General features: G+C 31.3%; 1 protein-coding gene across 6 annotated transcripts in view; it reads left to right on the top strand.

Annotated features, from left to right (window-relative positions):
- LOC143246426 (tRNA endonuclease ANKZF1-like) overlaps positions 1-12,147 on the top strand; it is a 48,464-nt gene that overhangs the window by 33,897 nt on the left and 2,420 nt on the right. For all 6 annotated transcript variants that reach the window (XM_076493124.1, XM_076493121.1, XM_076493120.1 and 3 more), the window contains 2 exons: positions 6,312-6,392; positions 10,414-10,484. In XM_076493124.1, coding sequence (XP_076349239.1) covers positions 6,312-6,392; positions 10,414-10,484 — 152 coding nt within the window. The remainder of the gene's footprint in view (positions 1-6,311; positions 6,393-10,413; positions 10,485-12,147) is intronic.

The following is a 12,147-nucleotide window of genomic DNA, read 5'->3' as shown; positions in this document are numbered from 1 at the left end:
CTATTTAGTATAAATAAATGTGGTTTTCTGCTGCAATTTGCATTCATCCCAGAAAGATAAGAGCTAAATTAAAATTATTTCTTAATTTATTTTTAGAAAAATTATGAGGCTGGCCAAATTGACCAATCTTGTATAGAGTTATATGAAATACAGATAAAATATATATCTTCTCTGAAAAAAAAAGTGTTTAGGAGGTTTTAAATATAGTAAACATTCCTACATTGTGGGTTCATCCAACACTAATTTGCTTACGTATGCAAAAATAAAAGCAACCAATTATCTGATGAACACAGAAAATTCAATTATGCATGGTTTGCCCAACACAGAAATACAAGTGCTCTAGATCATTAGAACTCTCTCAACATGGGCTTGGTCAGTTTGATTGACCACATCTTTTTTGTACTCATTTAAAGTCTTTGTAGATTTAATACATCTAACTTTCAGTATAGTGTGTATATCTTCATAAAATTTGTCAGTCTTTTAGTTTATATTGTAAATCTTTCACATGCAAAAAATACATTTTTAGTAAAGTTTTTTTTGTAATAAATTACAACAGATTTGTACATGAATATATTGAGTATTTGTTAAGAAATGTTAGCATGCAGAGTAATTTATATGTTAAAAGTCTCAAAAATTGCACAATTTTTTTGTGTAATCTTTAAACCTACCTAAATACATTTCAAATGTTTTTCTGTAAAACTTTACATCTTGTTTGTTATTTTCTGTATTCTGTTTCTGTATACAATCAGTCAATTTAACTGACCTCATAACCAAAAAAAAGAATGTTAATTATCTCTTCTTTTTTTCTTTCTAGGATGACTTCAGAAGTAGCTTTAAGGTCATAACAGTATACATCTATTTATAATTACATTTTATAATTAAATAATGCACTATAGAACATAGACTAATAAATAACATGTAAAAAGTAGACAATTTCCCCTAACTCTCAAAATTTTCCTGACTTTCTAACTGTCAGACAAAAGCTGTTGCAAGTTCATCGAAGCTAGTCATTAACATTTCCATGGGAATAAACTGTGAAACTGACATTTCTCTATTCAGAACACAACAAAATATAATAGGTGATTTGATAGATGCAAGCATTGACTTTCTGAAAGATTGATTGTAACAGATTGTTGTGGCAGGAAGGATCTCATTTTCTGTTTAATAGTTCTGTAACCAAACAAAACTGAAAGCTATAAAAATTATGGTTTGTGTAGACAATGACAATTTTATAGCAAGTAATTTACATTTCAGTTTATTGTTACTGGTGTGAAGATGGATAAAATAGAGAAGAGAAGAAAACATGTCACATATTTAACACTGAGGATTCAGGATTTTGAAATATTGTCTTATAGAATTGAGAACGTAAAACATATATATTATTGAAATTTGGATTATTAACTAAGATTTTATTCTGTACTAAGTGGTATAACATAAACAAAATATAGTTTAAAGATGTTGAATGTAAGACACAAAAATCTTATGATGTGCACAATAAAGGAGACCTGTAAGGATATAAATAGTCTCCAGCTAAATGAACCTCACTCCATCCCCCACAGTGTGTTTAAGTTATTTGGCTAAGTTCAGTGCTGTGTAGTTAGTTTATTTTTCCATCTTTTATTATTTTTGTAATTATCCTTAGATAGCATTAGGAGAAGTGAAGATAAAATCCATGCAAATGTTAAAACTTCTGCCCCTATTAATGCTAAGATGTCTAAAGTGCTTAGGAGGAATCCGTTCATGAAAAAAAAAAAAAAATGGAGAAATTGTTGAATGCATAGATCAATGAAAAAAAAAGCACTTACTGATAGCATAGCTATATTTCTGGAAGCTTGTAGTTTGTGTGAATGTGTAGTATACAGTGAGGGTGGAAGTGCTGCAGATGCCAATGGGTTTCATGCAAATAAAGGTTTGTTTGCCAAATTTAAGCAATGTTTCAACCTGCATAACATGAAGCTTCAAGGTAGAGCTTGGTCAGGCGAGAGAAATGCAATTGCATGATTCAAGCTGTGATTCCTTGAATTCATCAAGGAAAAAGGATATGTCCCTCAACAGATGTTTAATGCAGATGAAACATGTCTCTTTTATGAGATGGGCAACAGAACATAATCACCAAGGAATGGGAGTTAGCATCTGGGTTTAAGGCCTTTAAGGATAGGTTCACTTTGTTTTTTTATAGGAACTCATTGGGTGACTTTAAAAGCAAGCTCATCTTAGTGTATCACTCTGTAAACCCTATTGCATTAAAATGCAAAAATAACTGACAATTGCCTGTTGTTTTGTGTTCAGATGGAAACTACTTGTGTAAATAGGATGCTATTCAATAATTGGTTGCAAAATAATCTCAAATTTAAGATTCTTCAACTGTGGATAATCCTCCTATCCATGACCCTTACCCATGTGTAACTGCAATTCAGCCATCCTAATGTGGAGATAATATTTTTACCTCCCAATACCATATCCATCCTGCTACTGATGGACCAAGGAGTAATAGAGATATTCAAAGTTTACTTATTATACAAGGAATATCTACTGTTGTACAACCCAAACTGTAGACTGTGATTTTTTTTTGAAAACTTATATAAGTTTGGGAAAGTTTAAAAAAAATTAGGGACTATCAATATCACCAAAATGTTTTTGGATAGGGTGAAAGGGGCCATAAATACATGCTGGCATCATCTTTGGCCTGAAGTCATGAATGATTTCAAGGGCTGTCCAGCAGTTGAGAATGTAGTTGCTGATATCATGAGACTCACTAAAGAAATTGGAGATGAGAGCATTGATAATATAAGGGATGAGGATGTGGTTGAATTGTGGGAATTTTATTACCAAAAGCCAGCAATGAAGAACTTGATGTTTTGATAGCCTCCAGTGATAGTAATGAAGATGCTCAAGAGACATAACCTGCTAAACCCATCCTAACAGTGAAAGCTGTCTGATTTTTTATGCAAGGCAAATGATATTTTGTAAATGGCTGTAGACATGGATCCAGTAATGGAGAGAAGTGTTAAATTTAAAAGTAGGTTTGATGATGTTATAACACTCTTCAGAGAAACCTTGTAAATAAAAGCCACATAGTTGAGAATTACTGGAATTAAGAAACCCAAGTCAACTGATGTAACATATTATGACTCCGTACCAATGACTTTTACTCCTGCTTCATTAGAGTTTGAGATTGAATTTTCTAATGATCAATCAGCTTTAAACTTACCTCTCAACTGCCAAATCTATTACCATCATCATTGAAAGTCTTTCTCTACTCAACTAAAGGTCTTTGTCTTCATCATTCATGGGTGAATGTTACAGTAAAAGACAGTACTGTATTATTTACTTTAACATATTTTTATTTACAGGGGCAGGATATCACATGCAAATGTTATTATGCTCATGATTTTATATTTTTAATTCATGTACAATACTGTATACATAAGGCTTTCTATTTATGTGTCAAAAATTATTATGCTCTATATAAGTGTTTATTGGACACTTAACATGGCTGTGTTCCCATATCCCTATTAATCCTATATACTGTTACACTCCTTCAACATGGACTTGCCCAACACAGCTTGCTTGATAAACATAACCCTATGTTGGAGAAGGGCCCACTGTATTATCCAAATGATATTTGTAAATTTTTATACCAAGAAAAGTGGTTTTCATATTAACATGGAAATCATTTTGTACTCAAAGCAGTTAACTCTCTGACACCATATAATTTCAAAACAAATTTTTTTAAATTATTAATTTTGTCTACAAACCTTTTTTAATATCTACTGAAAGTTTGTTAAATTTTGTGAAGATATAGTGAGTATTTTCAGAGTCATATCAAATATATCACAATGGATACAAGGTTGTGTAAACTACACAAGTGTGTTCATAATAGAGTTAAAACACTGTCATTTTTTTACATCAGTCAACAATGGGTACTCATTCTGTGAGTCACCACAACATTATTGAGAGACTTTATCAATACTATAGCCATTACTTTTAACTACTTATGCCATGTCCCAGGAGCTTTGAACTTTGTAGCAGATCTGCTGTATTACCCAAACTGGACCCTTCAAATAAAAGTGGTCATTCCCTTAACACCAAAGTTCAAATCTCTAGTCACAAGTCTTAAAGTTTACAACAGTAGTGACAAACACTATAAGTCAGGATTTTTCCATACACATTCTGTGTAGCTGTCCTCTTCGACTTCTTTAGGTGCTGTCTGTAATTCATAGAACCCATTGCCTTGTTGTTCTTATTACCTGCCCATTGGCCAACTCACTTATGGTTTCTGCTCCTTCAGCTGTTGCTGATTCTGGAGCCTCTTCCTCTATGATCATCAGGCAATGCTTGTCTAGTCTCTTGAAAGCCAGGTAAAAATGAGAAGTGAGATGAGGAAAAATTGGAAGATCTAAAGGATGGAAGTGACAGATAGGCCACCATCAATAATCCATCAACTTGTTCTTATAAACTACAGGCAAGAGTGATTAAAAAAACAACAAAAAACATGTTGCTCTGTTAGTCCTGCTACTTTCAAAATACTGCCCTACATCTGGTGATCATTGAATTTGTTACAGGTGTGGGATAACTTTCTTTATGATCTTTTTCCTCACTGTTCTTCTTTTCTTTCTCTGGTTCTTATGAAATTCTTCAAAGCCTTTCTAATCTGTTGCCTTCCTTGGCTGCTTCCTCTTCCAGACTGGAACATCTATTGTAATTTACATAGCTCTCAAGTCCTCAGTTTAAACTTTTGTTTATCTGTTCCTTCTATCATTTTCCCGTAAAATGTATTTTCTTATTCAAACTTATGGGAGATGCTACTAAGATATTGTTGCCTTAGATGCTTACCATATTCTTTATCACAGGGACAAATTGAACCAATTTCAAGACTGCTTCTTACTCCTCAAGACCAAGGTTGCCCAGAAAGATTCAAATATTTTCTACAATTCATTTTCTATCTATATAATTATTCAGACCCAAGTGACTCCTTTGTCCTCTACAAGCAATATGGTATTATCTTTCTCACATAACACTCATTATAGGCAGTCAAAGTTATTTTTTCTTGCTGGATGATTCATTGTCTTCTCAAGATTTATCTCCTTACACTTCTACCTGATGGGTTAATCAACTTGTAATTTCCCATCAAATGTATCATCTCACAGCTTCTCTTGTCCCTGGTCATCAAATTCTTCTGGATGAAATCTTGCAAGTGGGGATATGGACTACTATAGATATGTTTAAGTCAAATTTTTTTATATCACATTGCAGTTTTCACATCTTCCAATATCCATTTTTCAGTCTTCACAAAGACTCCAAAAAGGTGAGTTGTTAACAATTTCTTTTCATTACAGCTTCAGTTCTTACCTCTTAAGAGGAGGAGAGGAAGAAACATGTTGAGTGACTAATATTGTGTCACATGGAATATTCCAAAATCATTATGAAGGAGATTAATAGAAGGTGTTAAGCCAATCTATAACTATGCATTGCTTAACATTGAAGAAGGATTTTCTACAAGACTGCTTCTGCAAGATATATATTTTTTATTAGTTTTCAAGTCGCACAAAAACAAGGAACAGTAATTAAACAGCCACTGTAATTCAGCTCCTACTTGTCCTGTTTTCATTGAATAGTTTCTTAATAGTGACAACATGCAGAAAAAATTATTCATGTTTGGTCCACACACCTCTCTGATGTTCTTCCCTCTGCAAATTCTTCCTTCTAAATCTATTGTAGTGGATCGGGAAAACCGTTGCTTCCTCAGTACCAAACTGCTAAGTTGTTGATTAATATAGAAAATTCCCTTCGAACTGACGTAATCCTACTGGTATGAGAATTAGTAGAAATTCCCTTCTTTTGGTTAATGGCATACTTTAGTGTGAGAGGTCTCTCAATGGCTTGGCACAAGTGCAAAAAACGTTTTTCACAAGCTAATCTTTCTGTGGGGAAGTAAGTACATATCTGAAGTACCTTCTCACATAAGAAATAGTTTGTTACTAAAGCTTTTTTTTTTCAGATAATTAAAAATGGATGTAACAAAAAATATCTTACTATTCTTTTTACGTGTATTACTGATATTAGTGGCATAGGTCTTGATTAGGAATTCATTCTAGTGTGACTTCATAGTCAATAATAAAGAACAAAATTACTTTAGTAACACTATGATCATTGTATTGATCCTGGTAATTAAATAAGTATTTTTCAAGTTTTTTGTTCATCTTACTGTGCTACTGTTATAGTTGGTATTTTCTTATAAAATGGTTCAGTTTTACTTTATGTCTTAGTATTCTATGAAAAATAATTTTACTTATTTTTTTTATGTCCAGGAAAAGAAGGTTGCTGAACATCGACAGAAAGCTGAGGATGAAGAGAGGCAAAGATTTTTGTCTCTAAGTGACAGGGAGAAAGTAAGTGATTATTTACATGTAAACATTCTATATAGTGTTTCTGAGTGACAGTGCTTCAACTAATAAACTGCCCAAAAATATTTTATCAGTTAGATTGTAAAGCCATTTGAAAATGTGTATGTGTTTATTTTGTAATTGTTTGTATAATAATGATAGTATAAATTAACATTTCAGTGACACATTAAAATATTATTGTCTTGTAAGATGCCCTTGGATATAAAATGTTGGTCTTACAACATAATTTCTAGTAGGTATCTGTGAACTAAGATCTCAAAATAAAACTAGTGATTATTAGAGTAAGTTAATGATTGAAATCGGACATCAAGAATGACTATATACACTGAAATGTATATTTATTAGTAAAGTTCTATTGAAATGTTCCAACTTTTTTTGAACAAGTATTTTAATGGCTCTGGGAAATTAAAATCCAATTATTTTGGCTCTTTACCTTGTAAACACTAGTTATAACTTGTGAAAGAAAATATTTAAAAGATATTAGTGCTAAAGTTGAACTTATTCAGTAAATCTAACTTTGAGTAATCTCAATATTCCTGGTTATATAAAGACGAATGTTCATGTTACCAGATTTAGATATAACCAGAAATGTCAAAAAATACCATTTATTAATCTATTGCACAGAACTAAAAGGCTTAAAATATCAGCTAGATTACAAATTAAACCAGGAAGTGAAGCTGGGGTGATCCAACAATTTAAATAATTAATAACCACTTCATATTATTTGTTTTATTATCACTTTCTACAGAACTATCATTTCAATGTGCATAGAGGTCTTATTGTCACTTTTTTTCCCCGATATGTACACAGTTAAACAATGAGCACATGCTTGCATTCTTCCATTAAGACTCCTAAATTAGAGCACTAAAGAAAAGAGGCTGAATGGACTATTGCATTTTGAAAGAGAATTGAGCAGCTTTGTAGTTAAAAATTTAACATGCAATCTCATGTTTTGAAATGTGTTTCTAAAAGAAAAGGCAAATGGTCATATATAAAAAGTTCTTTAGTTTCTTGATGTAATATCACCATCACACATGGTCATCTAATCAGTCTTTACCTGTATAAAACATAATTTAAGAAAATAACTAAAAAGAAAATATTATTTTGTGTAGAACATGCACTGACTAAAACATGAAGTTGAAATAGTTGTATAACTGAACAAGCTTAAAGTCATTAATGCATCAATGGTAGAAAAACCACTAATATCCAAACTTACCAGGAATTAAATATCAAAGTACTTATGAAGTAACAAGTTGTTTTCTCTGGAAGAGCATATATAAAAAACAAATGCACACACACACACACACACACACACACACACACACACACACACATGACAGTAATCCACAAAAGTAATATTTAAATAAACTGCAAGTTAAACATAATTAAATATTTATGATAGTAGCAATCAAATGTTAATTATGGTTAGTAGCCTTTACAGTCATCTAAGTTTTATTTTTATTTAGTTTCTTATTTTTAATTATTAGTAGAAAAAAAAAACTATTTTATATTCAGAACTTCAGTTGCTAATCTGCTGTCATATTCAGATCAGTCATGAGAAGATTTATTTGTGGTGTTAGCATTTAGAGTTTAATCCTGGGTCTTCTTGCTGGAAAAGAAGGCAAGTGGGATATTCCTTTGGTTGTGACCTCTCCTCAATTTGAGCTTGAATAAACTATTTAAATGGTTTCAGAAGAACTTACTAGGTTGTGGTGGCCTCTTTGCTAATTTTACTGAATGTGTTATCAGTTTAGTAGGGGTACAAAGCTTTTAATCTATTTTTTTACTCTGTTTTACTAATTTCTTGTTTTATTGTATGTCCATCTTCTCTGACATGAAGTGCTATTCCTGTTATGCCAGTATTGCATAAGATCATTTTTCTGTTATTATCCTGAATTCTCTTTTGTTTTTTTTATGTTGCAGTACGTTTTTATGAAAAAATATTGTAAATGGTGATTTTACTCTCCGTTAAGTCTTTTTATAGGTGGCTTACTGTGTAATAACCATATTTTGTTGTTTTTTTCTGAAGACAGCTTCAACAATATGATGTTTATGTATCTTCTGTATGGTTTCATAGAAGCATCTGATATAGGAAAACATGATTATGTGTCTGTTATTTTCTTACTGCTAATATTAGTATTGGTGTTTCCTTTATGTTCTTCTCTATCAAGTGTTTATGCTGTTAAAGTGATTTTTTGTATGGTTGAGTTTATACCAATATCTGTGGATTTCCTGTAAAGCTTTGTGCTATGTGAGTTATATCTTGGTAACTGTTTTTTATTTTCAGTAATTGAAAATTTATCTTTTTACTTAATTTTATTGTTTTTGCCATATGTTGTGTGTTCTGAGGGTTCAGAAACTCTAGAATGTTGTCCGTAACGTCCACACGTTACAAATGTATTGTCAACATCTCTGAGCCAGATTTTAGTCTTAAAGTGGCTGTTTTGAGGGCATTTCCTTCATTGTATTCCTCGTAGAGGTTATTGAGTACTGATGATAGAGGTAGCATTATAACTAAGCCTTGTTGTTGGTAGTAATTTTCATGTTGGAAATAAGTGGGAAGATGGATGTCACAGGCTGCCTAGTCGTGAAAATGGGCAAATTTATAATACAGAAGAAGGAAAGAAAACATAAAAATACAACATCACTTGAAAATGAATACCCTAAACACTAAAGAATATAAAGAAGGAAAATAAACGAGAAACAAAATTAAACACACAACAGTATTCCCTATGTCAAAGATCTCCAAAGACATACAGAGGACATTCAAACAACATAAGTTCAGCACAATATTCAGAAGGTATTGTAATATGATAACAGTTAGTACACACTAAACGAATTAAAGAATCAATGGAAAGAAAAAATAAAGTTGTGAATAAAGATTCCAGTGCACTGAAAGAAGAAAGACCAGCGATAAAGGTCAGAATTCAGTAGCATAGTTGACATATAAGACTATGGTATAGTCCATACATCAAAAAAAAATATTGTACAATAAAATGGAATAACATAAATAAATAATGGAATATGAAGTACAGATGAGAAAATAAACAATCTTAATACAACCACTGAAACGATAAGTCAGTCTGAATAATATAGAAGTCAACAAAGCATTCATGTAATTCATTCATGTCCTAATGAGGTAAACCAAAGTGGATAACTCACCATTACTTGGTATCAAATTCTATCCTACCCTAATTTCATAAACAGTCCTTCTCAGGACTTTCCTGTTGAATGCCACAGATTACTAACTGAAATATAAGATGTAGCAAATTGTTATGCAGTAATAACATAAATAATAATAATTATTATTAATTAAGTATTAAATAGATTTGGTTGATCTTATAAGCTGCTAACCAGAACAATGAATATAAATACAATTAGAATAGTACAGGAAGTCAGATGTGTGACATTGAATGTTTGATAACTCACTGGTTGTTTTAAGTATTTGTAATTTTGATTAAACTTGAGTTAACCACTATAGAACATATTATGAAAGTTTGCTGGTGGTATAAACTTTGAAACAATGGTTCTATTGAATATTGAATCATAAAAGTGTGATTATTTAAATATTTAAAATCCATAAACTGATCAAATCTTTGATTCTCACTTTCAGAAATCATATTTTGTAAACATGTAGTCCACATTTTAGCAGTTTCTTTTTAATTGTTTCTAAAATTGTATAGTCAGTATGTTGTTTGTGGTACAGTTTCAACCCTCCCCTCTCTACTTCCACTTTTTTTGTCATCCAAAGTGTCCATATGATAGAGGTTTAAAAACTTTTATGATTTCAAACAAATTGGTTCATGAAATGTGCAAAGCTGAAGATTCTTTATAAAGAATGTTTCCTAGTCTCATCATTATAATATGTAGATGCTTGAATATATATCTTGGGTATTTCACAAAAGCCTTTCAAAAGGTTGAAGTATATTGTATGTTGAAGACATAATTTTTTATTCATACAAAATATAAGTCCTTTATATTTCATATTAAACTGTCTCTTATTTAGCGAGCTTTTGCTGCAGAGAAGAGAATCAGTGAGCATCTTGCCAGTGTTGGCCAACCTCCACCAGTTTTCAGGTTAGAACACTGGACAAATAATTTCATTATTATGTTACTTATTGTGAAACCTGGTAATATTGTAATTGCTGTCAACTAATATACACGTAGTTACATGAGATTCTAAAATCCCATTACACATGTACTTCTGCTAACCTTAGAAGTGTATTGATTTTCAGTATTATCAGCATTCACATTCTCTAAATGTTTATTAATTAGTTGAAACCTTCAACAGTGTAACTAAATAAAACTTGCTTGTCTAAAAGTTGATTGCAAAGAAGTCAAGTGTGAAATTTTGAATAAATATTGATAGATAAGGTATACTAGTTTTGCAGTTATATTGAGTGTGTTTTAAAATGTTCCATAAAAAATATAAATATTTTTTGGAATTACTAAAATTTGCACCAGAAAGGAACAGCAATATCCTGATAATAAACACTAACCTGGAGATTATTTCAGGAAAATCATATGAACATCCAGAGTTTCTAAGAGTTCTGAGTCTGGAACTTATCAAAAGCAATAATAGTATTATTATCTATACAGATGGCTCCTTCCTGGAAGATGGGAGTTCTGGAAGTGGAATTTATTATACATCTTTAGAATAATCATTAGAAATATCACAAATCAATCCAATTTTCATTCTCATTTTCAAGATCAAACCCATTGCTATTAATGAGGCTATTTGTCTTCTTAGACAAAACTTATTCCATAAAATATACAATATTTACAGATTCACAAGGTACAATCCAGGAATTTAGAAATTCTCGTTAATATTACAAGAAATTTCAACAAATTCCATAAGTCTAATGAAATCTTGACTCTTTGTATTCCTTCACGTGTTGGAACCTTGGGAAACATGAAAGCATGACAAAGAAAGCAACTGTAAATTTAGACCCCAGAAATAAAAACCAAATATATTGTACACATCAAATGCAAACACTAAAGATGAAACTGACAAAGGAATGGTATAAAGAAATAAATCACAGCTGATACTCAAGAAGTAAAGCTGGTGTCACAGCCACAAACATTTTAAGTAGTCAAAATACAACCCTCATGCAAGACCCAAATCCAAACACCTCTGGCACATAAAGTTTCAAAATGGGAAAAAAAATCTACTTTACCTGTACAAAATACAATAGAGAGAGAGCAAGTAGAAACTATATACTAAAGCATTTAGAAACTATTATTCTCTTTCCTCAGAATTAAAGTTCCATTAGGCAGGGATTCATCATCTAACAAATCACTAGGATTGTGTTACAATGTATTCACTTTTCTTTGATATTTTCTGTAATAATGTATTGTAGTTGATGGTAATCTGACCATCTAGTTGCAGTTACTGATTATTTGTGTCGCACTTGTTTTGAGCACTGTGTATTAGAATGTTCAAAGAGAATATAAATTTACTCTTTGAAATTAAGAAAAATTCAGATGTTCTGATGTAGGGAAGCAATACAATATAAGAACAATATATAAAATATACCAAGTGTTTTTAATCTGTAATATTTTACCCTAATTTGGTAACAAATTATTTTAAATAAGATATCATCATGTGCCTGTAAAGTACTTTACATAAGCAGCAAGGGTGTAACTGTTTAGTTTCTAGGTAATAAATGAAAGTTTTTGTTTTACAAGAAAGTTAGAAGCACACATGGTTTGATTATTTTACAACCATTATTAATGTATG

The sequence above is a fragment of the Tachypleus tridentatus genome, chromosome 3, assembly GCF_004210375.1.
Source record: "Tachypleus tridentatus isolate NWPU-2018 chromosome 3, ASM421037v1, whole genome shotgun sequence".
Classification (NCBI taxonomy): Eukaryota; Metazoa; Arthropoda; class Merostomata; order Xiphosura; family Limulidae; genus Tachypleus; species Tachypleus tridentatus.
The sequence above is the reverse complement of the archived record's forward strand: the minus strand, read 5'-3'. Positions and strand labels throughout refer to the sequence as shown.